The 19882-nt window shown below is 41.9% G+C and overlaps 1 protein-coding gene across 3 annotated transcripts in view; it reads left to right on the top strand.

The window, feature by feature from the left end:
* Positions 1-19882, top strand: part of SPECC1 (sperm antigen with calponin homology and coiled-coil domains 1) — a 580298-nt gene that overhangs the window by 436564 nt on the left and 123852 nt on the right. For all 3 annotated transcript variants that reach the window (XM_077480312.1, XM_077480311.1, XM_077480313.1), the window contains 2 exons: positions 2271-2371; positions 11436-11502. In XM_077480312.1, coding sequence (XP_077336438.1) covers positions 2271-2371; positions 11436-11502 — 168 coding nt within the window. The remainder of the gene's footprint in view (positions 1-2270; positions 2372-11435; positions 11503-19882) is intronic.

Below are 19882 nucleotides of genomic sequence, written 5' to 3'. Positions count from 1 at the left end.
AAAAGGTATGTGAACTCCTTGGGATTCACTCGTTTTCTGCAGTAATTTGATCTGATCCTCATCTAAGTCACAACAATTGACAGACACAATAAGATTACCGTAAGCTGATAACACACAAGCAATTCTAATTTCCTGTGTCTATCGAACACGCCTATTAAACATTCCCAGTGCTGGAGTATAAGTAAGTGAACACTTGGCATTAATGGCTGGTCAAACTTCCTTTGGCAGCAGTGACTTCAAGCAAGCGCTCTTGGTAGCTCTGGATCAGACCTGCACAATGTTCAGGAGGCTTTTTTGCCCAATTCCTATTTGCTTCAGCTTAGACATGTTTAGGCTGTCTGGTGTGAATGGCTCTCTCGAGGTCTTTCCTCAGCATCTCTATGGGGTTAAGGTCTGCGCTCACACTTGACCACTACAAAAATCTAATTTTCTTTATCTGAAGCCAGTCTGTGGTGGATTTGCTTCGATGCTTAGGGCCATTGTCCTGCTGCATCACCCAACTTCTACTAAGCTTCAGCTGGTAGACAGCCACCCTGACATTATGCTATAGGATATTTTGATAAACTTGAGAATTCATTTTCCCTTTGATGGCAACAGGTGCTCCAGGCCCTGATGCAGCGAAGCAAGCTCAAATCATGTTACCTCCACCATACTTCACTGTTGGGATGATGATTTGATTTTGGTAAGCTGTGTCCTTTTTGCGCCACACTTAGTACTGAATATTCTCCCTGAACATGCTAATTGTTTTGCCAGTCCACAAAACATTTTTTTAGTAGCATTGCAATTTGCCAAGGTGCCCTGCGTGTTCAAAGACTTAAGTATGGTAGACTCATGAATAGGGATGTTTGTCAGTTCCAGTGCTGTGAGTACTTGTGGGTTCTTCGTCATTTAGGATTCTGCGTTGTGCCTTGGAAGTCATCTTGGCTGGGTGCCCACTTCTAGGAAGTGTAGGCACAGTACTAAACTGTCTCCATTTATTTAGACAGTTTGTCTAAATGTTGACTGATGGATGCCTAAACACTTTGTATCCCTTTCCAGCCTTATGCAGATCAACTACTCTTGATCACATTATATTTCCATTGAGAGCTCCCTTTTGCAAAGCATGGTTCATATCATCTGATGCTTCTTATGAACCGCAATCTTAAAATGTTTGAGTGTCTTATCAGTTAGAGTAGCTATACACCCACCTCCAGACTCATTTCAATATTTGTACTCCAAACTACTGACCCCAGTTAGCTTTCATTGAGGTAATTTGTCTATGGGTCACACTTTTTCCTCCAGCACTGTGAATGTTTAACCACTTCAGCCCTGGAAGGATTTACCCACTTTGTGACCAGGCCATTTTTTTGTGATATGGCACTGCGTTTTTTGAGGTTGTACCCAAATTAAATTGATGCCCTTTTTTTCCCCACATATAGAGCTTTATTTTGGTGGTATTTGATAACCTCTGCGTTTTTTTTTTTGTTTGTTTTTTTTTTGCACTGTAAACAAAGAAAGGGCATCAATTTTGAAAAAAAAAAATATATATTTTTTGTTATAATAAATATCCCCAAATTTTTTTTAAAAAAAGTCTTCATCAGTTTAAGGCCCCTTTCACGTGGAGCGAATCCGTCTCGACCGCCGCCGCTAGCTCAGCTGGGATCACGCTATTGATCCCTGCTGAGCTGGCGGATGACAGGTCCATCTCTGCTCACTGTGCAGGGATAGACCTGTCAGAGCTCAGCTGTCCTCTATGGCAAGATCGGATGAAAATGGACAGCCTGTCCATTTTTTCATCTGATCCGTGGACAGATGGCGAACGCCATCTGCCTGTTTTGAGCGGATCTTATCGGATGGGTGGTGGGTGTCAGCGGACACATCTCTGCTGATATCCGCTTGCACATAGATGTCAATGGGTGGCCTGCTCGGATCCACCTACAAAACGGACAGGGGGACAGATTGTGTGAAAGGGGCCTTAGAGTCACTGGGCTATACGTATAGGGAACAGCAGATTTTTTTTGTATGTATAGGGAACAGCAGATGTTTTGGTGTGACATGAATCCTGTCTTGTAATGCACAGTTTCTTTTACTGTTTTTTTTTTTTTTAATTAAAAAAAAATTATAATTAGCTCCAGCACAAAAATATTATCGGACTATCCTATACGTCCAAATCTGTTTCTCATGTATCACGCTGCAATGCATTATTGAGGAGTGGAAAATGGACAGAACTGGTTTGATGTATTTTTATAGATCAGATGTAGAAAAAAACGTAATTTGAATTCTCTTTACAGGTGGCAGTGGTCCTAACGTTCCTACTCAGTCCACCCCTCGCAGTCCCCTGAGTGGGATACCAGTGAGGACAACTCCGGCTCTTGCTGTATTGCCAATGCAGGTATACATAATAGTACAAGCTTAAGTATTAATTTATTACTAATTAACTCTGCAGCTCTTTGCAGAACGTCTATGCACCAACCTCTATTTTGTGTAGCCAGTGAGTTCCTACATGTTTCTTACACTGGAACAGTTTTTCAAATGCTTTCAAAGTTTTTATTCAAACACGCTTAAAGGCAAACACACATTTCACAACTTTTTTACACAATCACATGTTCCTTCATGGACTATCTGATTGTATAACCCAGTGAACTCACAGACCAGTGACTGGTTTGTGGAGTCAAATGCTATTTTAATAAATTGGATCACAAATGACCCTGATCACTGCAGTTACCTTCAAAGAACATTGGATTATCATAGGGCAATAAAATGAGTTCTAAGCCCCGATAAGAAATTCAAGAAAACTTATGCACAAGTACCTTCATCCTCATCAATAATTTTGGAAGAAAAACCGGAGGTTATAGGGTCATTTTCAAAGGCCGTTACTGCGACTGCAGCTAATATGACAAAACCTACACAGTTAATAAAGGGTCTATGGACTATCTCGGTACTTATTAACACAGGTAGATCAAAAAATAAATTTAGATAATTTTTTAATAATACTCAAAGAAAAAATTTATACAAGGAATGTACAAAGACAGTTACAATCAAGCAAAACATTACATTATAAAAACATCCACCACAACTATACGACAACTGTCGAGTTTCCCCATAAAGTTTTATGTTGAAGGGTGGTGTAGAAGTATTCCTCTATCGGTTTTGCGGTCAAGAACCGCTTCTTCAGCAGAGAGATCTATGGAATAAGCAAACAGAAAAAGAGTAGAGAAGGAAAACAACAAAATATATAGCAAATGGCATGGTAAAACATAGATCGAAATTAGGAGATCAACTCACTAATACAGCCCGTAGCGACAGGTCAGCAGGGCCCACCAATTCCCCCAGCGGCGAATGCGAGGGAGTATATAGGACCGGCTCTGGTGTCAAGAGTGGAGAATTCCTGGAAAGAAAAAAAGGGAGAAAGGGGAATGGGGCAGGAAGGAAGGGAGAAGGGGGGAAGAGGACAAAGGCGGGGGGGGAGAAGGGGAGGGAAAAAGCCAACACCAAAAGGAAATTATCCTCACCAACCCACTCACTGAGAATTGTAATACAGCCTGAGTGTACGCATGGGCGAGCGCAGGGGCGAGATATACAGGGGTAATCGAAATCACAGAAGTGCTGATTGAGCTATAGACGTGTCAAACATTTCTTCCACCGAACGTTGTAAAATTCTATCTCCAAATATACATTATCCAAGTTCCAAGGAAGTGGCCACATACGCCTACAACACAATACAAACTGTTGGTGCGGAGAAAAGGGATAGTCATCAAAAAGCCCAATAATACAGCACGATAAGGAGAGGAATGTGATCCGATCGGTTTCAAATGTATACATACCCACCTGTACAAGCAATCGCCCAAACAAACGCCCAGCGTCACGGTCCCAAGTCGCTCAACAGAGGACTGACATGCAGCCTCTATTTAAGCTCCCCAACCCACGTGGCGTACAGCGACGCCGCCATCTGGTGGCGTCTGACGTCACAGGGTCAGCCCACCCACACCACGCAGATGAACGTAGGCACGCAGATGCGTTTTCACGTTCGTCACAGGCGTTCGTTGATGGAGGCCTCACAGGGCCAAGCAGACAACGCGAACGTGGACTGCACACGAAGGTATCGGGCACGCATGCGCGCCAATTAACTTGGCCACAAGGGGCGTCCACCACGAATAGACCCGTGCAGATGAGACTGCACGGGTCAACATAACCACTGCGCAAGTGTGCACAGGCCGAAACAGCCCAGAGGGCAAATGCCCAGGCTAAGGCCTATGCAAGCAGGGACCACATCGAATTACGTGAGGTCCTGCCAGGGTGGGCACGCATCCGCCGCTGGGGAACCCACTTAAGGGTAGGGCCCCAAAGAGATTGACACAACACGTCACTGGGGATAGGGTGAGCAGAGCTCCTTCACAGCCAACAATGTAAAATACATATAAAGACAAACAATCAAAATATTTATACAATACTTATACAAATTAAATGAAAAATCATAATTGGAGAGGGGGAAGATCCACCGCTCCCATACCACAAAAGTCAACAGGGGTAACCCTAGTCCCGGAAATTAGATTTTAAAATCAAGCATAGTCGAAGAATTATTGTAACATGACTGCAAATCATAGCTGACAGTCTGGGATGGCAATCAGTCCATCATACGGGAGTGCCACCCTATAAAAAGAGTTTATAGGAGATCATTTCATTGAGTCCTGGGGGAGAGGTCGCGTTGAGTCGTTCGATCCATAGAGTTTCCTTCTGTAGGATCGTTTGAACCCAATCCCCTCCCCTCCCCTGGGACTCGGATGTACCACCTCCAGAATCCGGAAGCGGACCACTGAAGTATCATATCGGTGATGCGTTCCGATATGTCTACCAATGGTGGTCAACTTACCGGAGTAATAGACATGGTCACCAATCCTTTGCCTTAGCTCATGGATGGTTTTACCAACATAGTAGGCCCTACAACTACAGGTCATCAGATAAATTACACCCCTGGTGCTACAATCGGCTAACACACTTGGTATAAATAGCACGCCGTTTCGTAAGGTAAATCGTTTGCCCTCGTTGCCCCTGGATACAGGAGGGCAATCTCTGCATTTAAAAGTCCCAAATGGTCTAATTTTAGGGACGTTAGCTGAACTATAGTGGCTGTGAGTAAGATGGTCCCTCAAGGAACGAGCCCTCTGGAAGACTAATTCCGGGTGGATCGTACATGTTTCTTAAGGATGTGGTGTTCTGTTAACATATGCCAGTTCTTAGATAAAATAGTTCTCAATGTATTATGATGGGCGGAGTACGTGATAAACCTGACTGAGTTAGTGGCAGGTGGTACTAGCTTGGGGCGATCATAGAGCAAGGAGCTCCTTGGACGTGCAGACGCCTTGTTGAATGCTTTTAGGGGAATATCCCCTACAAAGAAGCCTTTCCCGAAGAGCATCAGCCTGAGTCTTAAAGTCACTATCACGTGTGCAGTTCCTGCGTACCAGTGGCTGGGGATGTGTACTGGTAGCGTATAGCAAGGTATTACCAGTAATGGGTTTGCGGTAGAGGTCCGTACCAAGAGTGCCACTTGGTTGCTTGACGATGGACAGATCCAAAAACGGATCTGGCCCTTATCAAACTTGAAAGTAAAGCTTAAGTTGAATTCATTTTCATCCAATTTATGGACAAATCTCTCCTGGGTCCCTGTCCAAACCAGAAACAGGTCATCTATGTAGCGATACCATAGAAGAATCTCCGTCAAGTACTCTGTGTATCTCTCATCTGAATGTACAAATATTTCCCAGCCTTAGGTATAAGTTCGCATAGGCGGGGCCCAGGACATCCCCATGGCAACTCCTTGGATTTGTAACAAAAACTGGTCATTAAAGGTGAAATAGTTTATAGTTAAGATGAATTTAAGGAGTGCCAAAATAAATTAATTCAGGGGCCAGGTCGTCGTGTCTTGCTCATACAGAAAGGAACCAGCCGTCGGGCACGCCCCGCTCGTGGGGGATGCTAGGGTACAAAGCCTGAATATCAATAGCCACGAGCAGGGCGTCCGGAGGGATCTGGATCCCCTCGATATACTGCAAGAGATCCACAGAGTCTTTAATATAAGACGGAAGACTACGTGCATGCGGCATTAAGAAAGCATCCACAAATTGTCACACATCTACAGTTGTCGGTTAAAGAACCAATCCCCGAGACGATGGGTCTCCCTGGGGGTGTCTTCATGTTTTTATGCATTTTCGGGAGAGAACAGAATGTAGGAACATGAGGAAACTTGGGAACAAGGAAATCCAAAGTGTCCCTATCAATGAGGCCCAAAAAAGAAGGCCTTGGTGCAAAGGACACCTAGCTCCTGAGCAAAAGATGATGCAGTAGATTCAGAAATGGGACTGTCCAATTCCGATTCTTCAAAATAGCCAGACACATGGATTGATATTGATCATGTGTCATGAAAACAATGTTACCCCCCTTGTCGGACTGTTTGATAATGACGTCAGAACGTCGCTGTAGGGTTTTAAGGGCTCTAATTTGATTTGGATTAAGATTGGGAGTAAATTTAGGATTATCATAGGGAACGTATCATACAGAAATGTTGATGTGAGTTACTACCATAGACTGTACGTAACTGCAAGGTTTTAGGTAGATTCACATATGATTTCCTTGTTGATCACATTTGATTTCCTTGTTGTGCCATATGTTGATCAGGTTTTAGGTACAGTTTTGTTAGCTCCTCTTCTAATGGATAGCTATATGTCTGTACAATTAACATCCTTGTGGACTTACTGTTGTGGTAACATCAGGTACATAAGAATATATGGTTCTCAGTCAAAGCCAATCTATCCCTAACTTTGTACTAAAATAAAAAAGCACAATTGATACACTGCAATCCCACACCAAAGGAGTAGGGGTGCTCCTCCGTCTGTCAAATTCTGGTGACTCCTGCACTGCTACAATACAGGAAGAAAGACATTTATGCCTGGGAAATTAATACTGAATGCAGACAAAAGGTTTTGGATAGAGTAGGTAAGGGTTAGAAACTTAATTTAGTTTCAATTCAACCTGTACCTGTATGTACCTGTTGGGGGATTTCCTCTTACTTCCAGTCAGTACGTGAAGGGAGAAGAAATCTCTCCAACAAGATACATTTTTGGTAGAGTGAGGAGGGGATAAAACGTCCCTCTGTTTTTCTTTTTGCTCTCTGTGCCTTCTTCACTCCTTGGATTTATTTTCTTAGTGTTAGACAGACAGTAAATAAAGGATGAGCTCCACAATGAGATAACAGACAGAATTACATTTAAACGCTACCCAACCTATTCAATGCTAAGAAAAGTTGACTGGAGTTGCGCTTTAGCTGGCCATACATGGATTGAAGTGCGGCTGGTTCATCAGGGACCGACGGCATTTAGATCCATGTATGGGTAGGCTGATTGTACCCAAGTTGATCAATCAACTTGGTTCCAACCAGCCTGTTGGATTTATGGCATTGTGTTCTGCCACCCGGGAATGCTCCCCCACCAACAGAAAACAATAGCGTGTTTTTCATTCCTTCCACCCATGATGGCCAGAAAGGAAATCAAATCATCTATGGGCTGCCTTTAACTAAATCTCCGTACAAATGGGCCGAATGTGGGGGTTCCAAAAAAAACAGCCTACATTTGGCTTGTGTGCATGTCTGTCTGTCTGAGCTGGTCATGTCAGTGCATGCTGGAAAATCAGCAGCCGTCTGACTCCCGATCAGCGCTTTCAGTCAATGGCAGAGACTGCTGATCGGAATGTCCTGGAGGGGGGCAGCCCCCTGTCGAAACACAATAGCTCAGCGGCGGAGGTCACTGAACAAACTTTGCATGGTTAGTACAGCGGCTTTGACTGGAACTGTCAGTTTTTTTTTTTTTTTTGTGCAACCCAGCAGGTTTACCTGGCTTCGCCCTGTAATATGTAGGACAAATGTAATCAATACAGGGGGGGTCAGGTACAGAAATGTTAGGGCACTGTCACACTGAGGTGCTGGAGCATAGGCGGTAAAGCGCCGCTATTTTTCATTGTTTTAGCTGTGCTTTTTGGCCACTGACAAAAAAGGGTTAAAAGCGCTGGCGCTTCGGTGGCGCTGCCCATTGATTTCAATGAGTAGGGGCGCTTTAGGAGAGATGTATACACCGCTTCTAAAGCACCTCAGAGATGCGGCTTGCAGAACTTTTTTTAGCATCCTGCCAGCGCACTAGGACTTTCACACTGGAGTGTAAAAGAGGCTCTTTACAGGCGCTATTTTTATCACTATAGCGCCTGTAAGGCGCCTCTGTGTGAAAGTAGCCTTAGTATGAGGAGCTGTGCTCTTTATCACTCAGAGCTTTAATCTTTTCATTACCAACACTCACAATGGGTTTGGATAAACATTTGAATAAACAATTAAAAATTCATTTACATAAGACCCCGTAAGTTCAAAACGGCAGGAAAAAAGGTTAAGGACAAGAAGCAGTTGGGATTGTCTGTTCTGAATATCCTCCAGCTATAGAAATTAAAGTAACTGAGCTGGTGATCTTCCCAGCTATAAGATAATGAATCACCTTATCTAATTGTGTAGCAGAGACATAATAAAGTGAGAGTCTATGGATGAAATCCAGCCATTGAGTCTTCTGTTTGGAATTACGAGTGGTGATGTCATGTTTTGGATGCCTATCTGACAGATTCCTGCCTTGCAGGAGAGAGATTTGAAGACTATGCAAAACCTGAATGGAGAACAGTTTTTTTCCAACTATGATTTTGGTTGGTTAGCTTAATTTATAAATTACCTTTTACATTCCCAAAAAGGATAAATACACAGAGGCATGTGCATGTAATGTGCTGATATAGCTAGAACTCTCTTATTGCAAGCTGCTTTGAAATCTCCACTCCCAAAATTCCTGCAACATTGACTTTTTCTATGGAAGTCCATAGTGATCCTTCTGCTTTCCAGTTTTTCTCCTGCCATGCCCTTCCCACCTTTACACCGCTGGAACTTTGGGGTTGTTTGCGCAGCCTGTGCTTATTGACAGCCTAGTTCCTCCTTAAACCAGTGTTTTCCAACAACTAAGTCACATGGTTTTTGGTATTGCAGTGATTTGATGGACATTACACACAAGTGAAAAGAATAGCATTTAAAATAGATAATAAGCCCTATCAAGTTCATATCTATGGGGAAAGTAGTTAACAGGTGTATAAACACATTTTAAAATGTAGTCAAAGGTATGGTTGTAATATGTGTTCACAGGCATAGCTTGGATTGGGAAAGACCTGGGGCGTTGGGGAAATTCTGCATCTCATGTAGCATGCCATGGTAAATGGTGGACATGGCCAAATTATTCCTAACAGAGGTAGTCAGAGTAAAGTTGTTAAAGAGAATTGGTCTACTTTTCTGTATACACTTCACATATATCCCATAGTCCTTGTTCCTACAAAACACTCTATTACAATGTCACAAATGACAATGTTACACATAAGTCAGGGCAAATAATGATTTTTTATTTTTTTTATTATATGTATTGTATTTTATATTTATTCCATTTTTTTTTTTTCAATCAAAAGGTACAATTCAACAGATTCAACTTTGCCAGGGGCACAAGTCATAAACCAAATTTACAAATGTATTTTATAAGGTATAGAGTTACAACATTAGGAAGACACAGGGTGCAACTACAATAGGCCCTACAACCCGCTAGCAGGAGGTACTGAATATTATGAGAAGAAGGGTCAAAGGATCATTAAAAAAAATATAAGGTATAACATGAAATGTATAGCACAGTGATCACAATGTTCAGGTCCAGTGTCCCCCCTTTCATTGGTGGTCTGTTGGCGCTAAATAGTTTATTTACTTTACAAAGCTGCAGTCCACTTTGTCCTGGTTTCCGGGTCTTCTGAGCAATGTAGTGTTAGAACTATCTTGTTTAACCCCAGGGAACTTGGACGGAGACTCAGGGAACATGCTCCTAGTGTCGAGATCTTATCAACACTTGTGTATGTGTGTAGAGATATCTATGAAAAAGACACCAGGTGATAGAAATATAGTGTTGAGGTTTTTATTGAATGTTGTACTAAATTTCCTCAAGTTCTCCAAGGATATGATTTAAAGAATTGCCAAATGAAATTTCTTACCATCCTAAATGTTAACCTTAATCTGTACAGTAAATAGGTAACCTAAATGTTTAAAAAAACATCTATTCTTTAAAGAGCAGTTGGAACTTTTTGCAAGTACCCAATGACGCATGCAGTGGTAGAAAAGAATACCTATCAGCACCATGTTAGACAAAGACTCATGGTCCATGCACACCAGCAGCACGCATTACCGTTGACTGTTGGTGTGCGCTGTGAAGGAATGGTGTAATGTGTTGTAATGACTTGTAGCACCGCAAAAAGTGCTGTATCACCCTTGTTCCAGCATCTTTTTGTGTTTAGCTAGAAGAAAACAATTGGTTGCTTTGGGCAACATCACTACTTACAATTATTAAGCAAGCTGTAACCAGCATTTAAAGCGTCAAAAATTTTAGCAGTTTGGAAATTCTCTATGATTAATGGTCATTCTTTTAGCTCTATTCAAAAGGCAACATACTCTCTCTTATTGGCCCGGTCAGGTATAAGTTTTCAGAAAGTCACAGTGGTGCAGACACTGGCTGAGCATTTTACATTTATAATTTCCTTGAGGCTGCTGGCTGGTTTTTATTGCTTTCTGTGTCTGCATAAGCAGGATTTCCCACCGCATCCTGTCCAGAAGACAGTTTTGGCTGGAGTTCCACTACAAGGAACAGCAGAAGTCTTTCAGGAAATGTAAACTGTAAAGCTGGGTTAACTCAATAAAAAAGTCATTATGACGGGATAGCATAAGAAAATGTAATAAGGCATTAAACTATGCTTACAGTGTATGGTATCATCTGTAAAAAGCAGGTGGAGTGGTGTTCTGGTCACTTGACCTTCAATCTGCAGTAGCAGTGCACTTAACTGCAGACATCGCTACAGACCCTGTTGATTTCCATACAGTGCAGGCCTGCTGCAGGTCATTTGACCTAACATGCTGATTTTGGGTCATGTGAGCTAGAATTGGAGAGCTGTAGGACATGTTTATAGTTGTTTGGTAACCTTATAGTCACATTATTGCTAATCGCAACCAGACTGAGTAAAGTAGATTCCACTTTACTTGGATATAAACAAAAAAGTCAGTGCTACTACCCATACATCACATAGATAGCAGAGCTCCCAGTGCTCGATCCACAGTCGTTGGCTGAGTAGGGCAATTAAGAAAAGATGACCCACACTCCGGTGATTGCTCTTAAAAATTTAGTATTTATCAACGGGCCACAGTGACCAAATGCAAATAAGAAAGGTTGACGCGTTTCAGCCTATAAGGCCTTAGTTGATGCTGGTACTGGGTGTGGGATGGTAAAGTGACTTTTGTTGAACCCAGGAAGCGCACTACTTTTATTCAATATGGTTAACTAATATAACTTCTTCTTTTCTCACAGCGACTCTCTGCTTCCAGCCCTTTGAAGCTCTCAAGTAAAGATTTGGAGAAGCAATTAGATTTTACAGGTAACGTTTCACCAGTAAATGAGAGTGATTAGTAATCAGAGCAGGGAGCACTCTACATCTTACGCTAACTTGAATGCCGTCCAAATGGCTGTTTAAATAACTGATCCTTTCTGTAGCTGTTAAGCCATGCGTGCCTGGGACACTGTCCAGCATCTATTTTTAAAGCTGGCTCAATAAGAGCAAAAATGAATGCAAAGGGTTTTGTTAAGTCCGGATGTGGCTATTTTAAGAGCGCATTCATACGTCTCAATAGAAATTATTGTCTATAGGCTGACGTGTCTTGTTTGAGAATTCCACAGCTATATATCTTTACCAGGCTTCCTCTCCTGTGTGTTACTTTTTGTGGAATCTTTTCCGGGTCCCTGCACCTCCTCTAAACTCAGGATGACTATACTGGAGAAAAAGGTCCTAACATAAATCTGTACGTGTGAATTTAGGTGTATGAGAAAGCGGAAATGTGGGGTACACGTTTCATGAAATTCAATATATTATAATATTCATCCATTATAGGGACAGTTTGTAACTTTAACATTTGTGGTATGTTTTAAAATATGTATATTTTTACAAATATTAATTCCTGGCCTATGGAAACCTGCCATGTACATGAAGTTGATGATCCTTTTTTTTTTCTTTGTTCTGTTCTTTGTTTTAATCCAATAATGAGTCAGTTGGTGGTCTTATTGTTTTCCAGCAGTAAGGTAAATTTGAAAAGTATAGTGCTAGCCCTCAAAAAATAAATATAAATGGAAAATTTAAATGCGTACAAAAAATTATTTAAAAAATCACATTAACTATAACTGCGTGTATGTATGTGTGTGTGTGTGTGTGTGTGTGTATATATATATATATATATATATATATATATATATATATATATATATATATATATATATTACACATACAGGTGACAAACAGTTAATCAGAATAATATATTGGATAAGAATCCACTAACCACATCAAGGGTATTTAGCCTAATAGTCTTAAAGGAATCCAGTGATCAGGGTTTAGTCCAAAAGGATGAAAAGTTGAAAGCTGAAGAGTATGTGGCAAAGTTATCTTCAATATTCCACCATTGTGTGCCAACCACCAATTCAATACACCACTGCTGCTTACCAGGCAGTTAGATCTCCAAAACTCTGAGGTCTAACAGCTCTTATGGGAGAAATCCCAAAACTGGATGGATGCACAATGGATGCTCAGCCTCATAGATCAATTCCTCCTCAATAAAATCAGCTCCAATTAGGTCACTTCAAAAGGCACCCACATAGCAAAACTATATGTCTTGAAAAGAAGAATTGCCCATAGTGCAATACCATATAAAAAACTTTTATGTTAATAGACAGATACTAACATCAAGGACAACAGTATAAAGCATGTCACAAACATTGATCAGATACACTGTCATGCGTGATGATGTCACTTCGATATCTCTGCTTTACATGCGTTGTCCAAAAAGACGTCTTTATCAGGACTCATGGAGATCTCCCCTGCCAGGGTGCCTGATCAATGTTTGTGCATGCTTTATAGTACTTTTGTGAGCACCCTTTGGATCAGTTCTTCTAGGTACACTTGCACACAGTTTTTGAAGGAACTTGGCTGATAGGTTGTTCCAAACCTCTTGGAGAACTAACCACAGTTCTTCTTTGGATGTAGGCTGCCCAAATCCATGTGCCCCCATTGTAAGCTGCATGCTCTGGGGGCACAGGGCAGGAGGGGGGGGGCAAGGGACCCAAGAAGAGGAAGATATTGTGGCTGCTCTGTCTAAAACCACTGCACAGAGCAGGTGAGTATGGTATGCTTGTTGTTGACATTTTAATATCACTTTAAAGCGGAGCTCCACCCTAAAGTGGACCTTCCGCTCATTGGAATCCCCCCCCTCCGGCGCCACAATTGGCACCTTTCGGGGGGAGGGGGGTGCAGGTACCTGTACAGTACAGGTATCTGCACCCACTTCCGGCATAGCTATCTGCGGAAAGGGGCGTAGATTCTGCAGAATCTACGCCCCTTTCCGAAAGTCCCCCGCTGCCTGCTGGGAAACACACGGATCCCAGAGACAGCGGGACCATCCTTATTGCACAGCGCGACTCGCGCATGCGCAGTAGGGAACCGGGAAATGAAGCCGAAAGGCTCCACTTCCTGATTCCCATACCCAAGATGGCGGCGGCAGCACCCGAGAGACGATCGAGAGATCGGCTTCGGGTGCCGACATCGCGGGCGCGCTGGGCGGGTAAGTGTCCTTATTTTAAAAGTCAGCAGCTGCAGTATTTGTAGCTGCTGGCGTTAAAAAAAAAAAAAAAAACGGCGGAACTCCCGGCGGACTCCTGCATTAAGCTTCCGTGGACGACCACTGCACCTTTTGTCATTGTTTCGTCAGGACTCCCCTAAATTTGCTCATTCATGTCTTTATGGACCTTACATTATGCACTGTTGAAACGGGAAGGGCAAGGGGCCATACCCCAAACTGTTCACACCATGTTTGGAGCATAAAATTGTCCAAAACGTCTTGGTATGCTGGCGCCTTCAGAGTTCCCTTCACTGGAACTAAGGGGCCAAACCCAACCCCTGAAAAACAACCCCACTGCATAAATGTACAAATGATTTGGACAAGTGGACAAAGCAAGGTCCATAGATACATGGATGAGTGAGTTTGGGGTGAAGGAACTTGACTGGCCTGCACAGAGTCCTGACCTCAAACCGATAGAACACCTTGGGGATAAATTAGAGTGGAGACTGAGAGCCAGGCCTTCTCATCCAACATCAGTGCCTGACCTCACAAATGCTCTTCTGGAAGAATGGTCAAACATTCCCATAGACTCTCCTAAACCTTGTGGAGAGCCTTCCCAGAAGAGTTGAAGCTGTTATAGCTGCAAAGGGTGGACCAACTCAATATTGAACCCTACTGACTAGAAATGGGATATGAATATATAGGTATGCATCCTAACACAATCTTCAGTGTTCACTCATAAGTAAGAGTATACAGTATATTCAATTACTTTTAAGGACCTGCTGGCAAGTAAATTTTCTTCATAAATGTCATTGATAATGTGTGTCCAACAATTGCTGCCAAGTTGAAGACATAATAATAGAAACCACTGGAGACCCAATAATGTTTGGTTCGGAACACAAAGACTGCTTTGTATACTGCCTATTTAAAACAACAATGATGTAATCGGCAGAACAGAGGCTGCTGTGTTCACACAGGACCATGGGATGGGAAAACTGCTGTGGCGCTTACGGGAAGTCACCCTGAATCTAGTTCAAAGTGGCCCTGGTCACAGCTGTACAATCTGAGCTGTCTCCGCAGCTTGTAAGGAACACAAACCATGTCCATTCTCTGCTGTTATCCCATCATGGAGCATTCCTGTGACACTCACATTCTCTGCACAGAAACACTGAAAAATAATTATTTTTCTTCTTCATTTTTGTTTCGTTTGTTGTTCCTGCATCTGCTTTAGGCGCCTTGTGGAAGCGGGTGCTCACATCAGCAACTGGCAGTTCCAGGAATTTTTAATGAAAAGCTTTAGCTTCATTAAAACTGTTTATTTATCTATAATTGTTACAATAGCCATTTTGTAATTTAGTCTTATTACTATTGATGGGCTTTAGGCTTCTGTTGATGGCATCAGTTTAACCACTTAAATACCAGGCACTTTTACCCCCTTCCTGCCCAGGCCAATTTTCAGCTTTCAGCGCTGTCACACTTTAGCCCCATGCACACTATCAGTTTTTCTGCTGAGTTTTTTTCCTTCAGATTTACCAAAACCATATAATATGAGATCAAACCTTAGGAGTTTCAATTTGTATGGAATCAGGCAGGGCCTTGCACTACATGGTTTTGGTAAACCTGACACAAAAACTGATAGTGTGTATGGGGCTTTAGAATGACAATTGCTCGATCGTGCAAACTGTACCCAAAATAAATATATATTTTTTTGGTTTTGTTTAATCATCGCTGGGTTAAATAAACAAAAAAAGCAGAAAATTTTTTGAAAAACAAAACCTGTTTTTCTTTGTTTCCGTTTTGCAAATTTTGCAAATAAGCAGTCTTTCTTGATGAATTTAGGCCAAAATGTATTCTGCTACATTTTCTTTTGTGAAAATTATGCAAATCAATGTATATTATTTAGTCCGTAGGAAAGTTTAGAGTCCACAAAATATGGTATATATCTAAAAATTAATCAATCCTGATGTACTGACGGCATCTCATTTCTTGAGGCCCAAAAATGTCAGGACAGCTATCCCCCAAATTACATTTCATGGTGTTTAAATAGTAAAGGGCAAGGCGAGTTTTTTGAAGTTGTCAATTTTTGTCATAATTTTTTGGGAAATTAGGAATTTATTATTTTTTGTTTTTGAACATACTGTCAACAGTGCAGTACACCATCAGAGGCGATTCAGTTCGCATTGTGCGCTATATAAGTATTTCATTCATTCATTCATTCAATGTGTGTGGCGGTGAAAACGTCACTTACGCCTATATGTCTTAAAGGGCCATTTAGTCCAAATATACAACAGGGGGGAATGTATAACTCCATATACTGGGACTTTAAATGAAGCGCACAAGGAAAGGGGGTAGTGCGCCTCCATCCCTAATCTAAATTCAAAAAATAATAAGAGTATGGGACTTTAGATGAGGCAGGCTCAAACACAACGTAAAAGTAAAGCATTTTTTATTGCACATTTATTTCAAATTGTGTAACATTGTATATGACAAATAGTTACTCAAAGCATACAAGACATCTTTGAGAGTACACAGCATACATATAAACAGGATGTAAAACAGGATTACCATAACAGGGGAACAGTTGTACATGTTTTATAAGTATGATTAAAATAGACCTAGTAATAAACAGTTAAATTCATAAGATGTTGATGGAAATGTGAGGGGTTACATCCACAAAATCTCAACGCGTTTCGTTGGTAAGCCGACCCATCAGGAGCGGATTCTGAATATCTGTAAGTAATGGCAGATGTTCTCAATCAAAAAAAGCCCATGATATGAAAAGTATTATATGTAAAGAGGTTTATATATATATATATATATATATATATATATATATATATATATATATATATATATATATATATATATATATATATATATATTAAAAAAAAAAAGAGATGGTCAAGTCCACAAATTTACATCCCATTGGAATGCTGAACTCAAAAGATCCTGGTATGCAGGAGTCAACACATCAAGCCTCCCCGTGAGCTGAGGTGTAAAGGTCCACCCGTAACAACAGGCCCAAACCGAAAAGTCCCCAACCAGTGAACAAATGTAGTGTATTGAGTATAATACCGGTGATGGCAAGTAAGTCTGCATGATAAATCAAAAGAATTGTATACAATAAACCCGGCAGCACTGTCAAGTGCAGAGAGGATTGGAATACGTAGAGGAGAAAGGGTGAAAGAGAGTAGCATAAAGGTGCAAGATAAGGCGTAGGTAAAAATACACCTACTGGATCGTGTGCAAATCAGAGATAGAAGTTAAATATAAGGTGGACCAGTGAAAATTGTGAAAAAGTATAAACAAACCAGAAAAAAGTGAACAAGTACCATTTGAAGAATCCTGAAGGAACATACACCTGTTAGGTGAGGTTCATGGAAAATCAGTGTAGGTGTAAAGTGGAAGGAGTGAAATAATAGAATTACCCTTTAGTAGCAGGTACAGAGTATTGGTGTGCAGTGAAGCAGCCAGTGCAAACTGGTCATCTGGTCAGCTGTGAGTGCGGAAGCCCAGGTGCGGGCCGGTCAAATAGGGCGGAACACACCAACGTCACGCAAGCGTGATGACGGGGGGGAAGCGTCTGCCTGCCAATAGCGATAATCCTATTCCCGCCAGTACATCAGCCAGACGGAAAAATACCGCAGTAACCAAGCGGCGCCCAAAAAGGACGTCACTGGTTCGGCATATGCCTGGCGTCTATACGCACGAGGCTATCTGTCCCCATGACACCCGTCAAAGGTGAAGGGTGGCAGAGGGCGGCGACTGATGCGAATCACAGCTCCCGGAATTGAAAGAGAAAGGAAATCGAGAAATTAAAGTGACACTTTTTTTTTTTTTTTTTTTTTTAAACAGTGTAAAAATAAATAAAATCTAATAAAGCAAATAAGAATTTTTTTTAAAGCGCCCTGTCCCGATGAGCTCGCGCGCAGAAGCAAACGCATATGTGAGTAGCGCCCCGCATATGAAAACTGTGGTCAAACCACACATGTGAGGTATTGCTGTGATCGTTAGAGCGAGAGCAATAATTGTAGCCCTAGACCTCCTCTGTAAGACAAAACATGCAACCTGTAGAAACGTCGCCTATGGAGATTTTTGAGAGTAAAAGTTCGACAAGCGGGCGCAATTTTGAAGCATGACATGTTGGGTATCAATTTACTGGGCATAACATTATCTTTCACAATATAAAAAAAATTGGGCTAACTTTACTGTTGTCTTATTTTTTTTATTAAAAAAGGTGAATTTTTTCCAAAATAAGTACGCTTGTAAGACCACCGCGCGAATATGGTGTGACAAAAAGTACTGCAATGACCACCATTTTATTCTCTAGGGTGTTAGGAAAAAAAAAGGATGTTTGGGGTTTCTAAGTAATTTTCTAGCAAAAAACGTATTCGTAACTTGTAGACACCGAGTCTGAAAAAGAGTCCTGGTCTTTAAATGGTTAAAGTGACAACTTTCAATTTATTTCCTGGTCTTTTTCTCAGATCTCACCAGTAGAGTGTTCTAATTTTCCTTACTTTGACCATTCAGTACCTGCTACTGACCTATAAGTCAGCAAGGCGTGCACATTGCATAATTAAATAGGGGGTGGTCAAGACAGCATTTGCTAAGTAGGCATTCATAGGTTTTAAGAGCTCAACACTGAGTAGTTACCAGTCAGTAGATGTAAAGAAAAAGGAGAGTATGTTCTGCTGGGGAAGGAAGGGAATTAAAGCAAACCTGTTCCTTTAGGATACATTAAACACTCCTTTTAGTGACAGCTTTCCTTTAAAGAGTAACTCCACTATTGAGAAAAAAACATTCCTCTCTGAGTATGAACTGTACATTGCAAGTATTTTACCAAACTTTGTTCCAGATTCCTACCTTTTTGTTATTCTGAAGTCCATGTGAGTAAATCTGTATGGGAGTGGTTTCAAAGTTTTCAATCAGCTGCACCTGCAGGGCTCTAATAAGGAAAATTGCAAGGTCTGCATCCTTGATTTGCTATTGGTAGTAAGTATCTCACCAAAAATAAAATTTTTGTTGCATGAAATGCCAGAAATCTGACTTGTACCTTAGTGTAGACTTCTGGGAAAATCAGTGAGCCAATCACACAAGCAGAAAATGTTTCTGGGGGATGTTCTGTACACCATCTTTATACAGAACACCTCCAGGTAACCATATAGCATTGCATTTACAGAAAATTACAGAACTTGAAAAGCAAAGGTAATTTTTAATTACATTCAATTACAATATGACGATATCACACTTGTATATGCTATATTATTATTTTTTATTTGCTATTTTTCCATAACCGTCTTTCAGGACAGCCAACTTTGAAAGACATTGGCTCCTCCCTTCACAGGAAACGCAGCCTTAGCTTCAAGATTTAAGCCCCTCCTGCCCCACTGGACCATCGGTTTCAGTGTTCAGGGAGACATCGCTGGGAACCAGGGCTGATCAACTGGGAAGCTTGAAAACATTTTTTACTGTGGTAGATGAGAGAGATTTATGAAAGAGGGCCAGGCTCTAGCTGTGTGAGCCTGTAAACGCTTTAGATGTCAGCGAGCGGTTCAGGAAGGCGGGACCACCGCTATCCTAAGCGAGAGATGTCCAGGCCAGAGGCAGCCCAGACTACTCCTGGTAATGAGAGCACCAACCACTAAGGTGAGAGGCGGGTAGTGGTCTCCTCCAGTCATTTCTTTTGGGGATTGTAAGGAGGGTTCACCGGCTTGAATTTGCAAGCCCCCCCCCCCCCGGCCGCTCATCACCAGTTTGCCAAGCTGCACAGAAAAGCCCCCCCCCCCCCCCCAACTGCTTAATGTCATTCACAGACCTGAGGGACACTTATCTGCACATTCCCATGGTGGAGAGCTGTCAACAGTTTCTCAGGCTGATGGTAGAACCGGTGGAAGACGTGCGACTCATGGGCATTTAAATAATCGCCTATCTGGACGACCTGCTCCTATTCATCTTCAAACCAAGGTCAAGTCTCCCATTCTCATTGCACCGCATTGGCCCAGGAGGCTGTGGTTCCCAAGCCAGTATGATCTGGGGTGGAACCTTCCTGGATGCTGCCAATCCAGGAGGACCTTCATCTCAGGGTCCATTCTGCTATCCCCAGGTGGAGTGGTGGATTCTCGCTACGTCGCTTCCGAAGAATTATTGCTAAAGGCA

Source organism: Lithobates pipiens, unplaced genomic scaffold (assembly GCF_037356315.1).
Source record: "Lithobates pipiens isolate NorthernLeopardFrog02 unplaced genomic scaffold, aLitPip1_a1.2 Scaffold_16, whole genome shotgun sequence".
NCBI classification, from domain to species: Eukaryota; Metazoa; Chordata; class Amphibia; order Anura; family Ranidae; genus Lithobates; species Lithobates pipiens.
The sequence above is the reverse complement of the archived record's forward strand: the minus strand, read 5'-3'. Positions and strand labels throughout refer to the sequence as shown.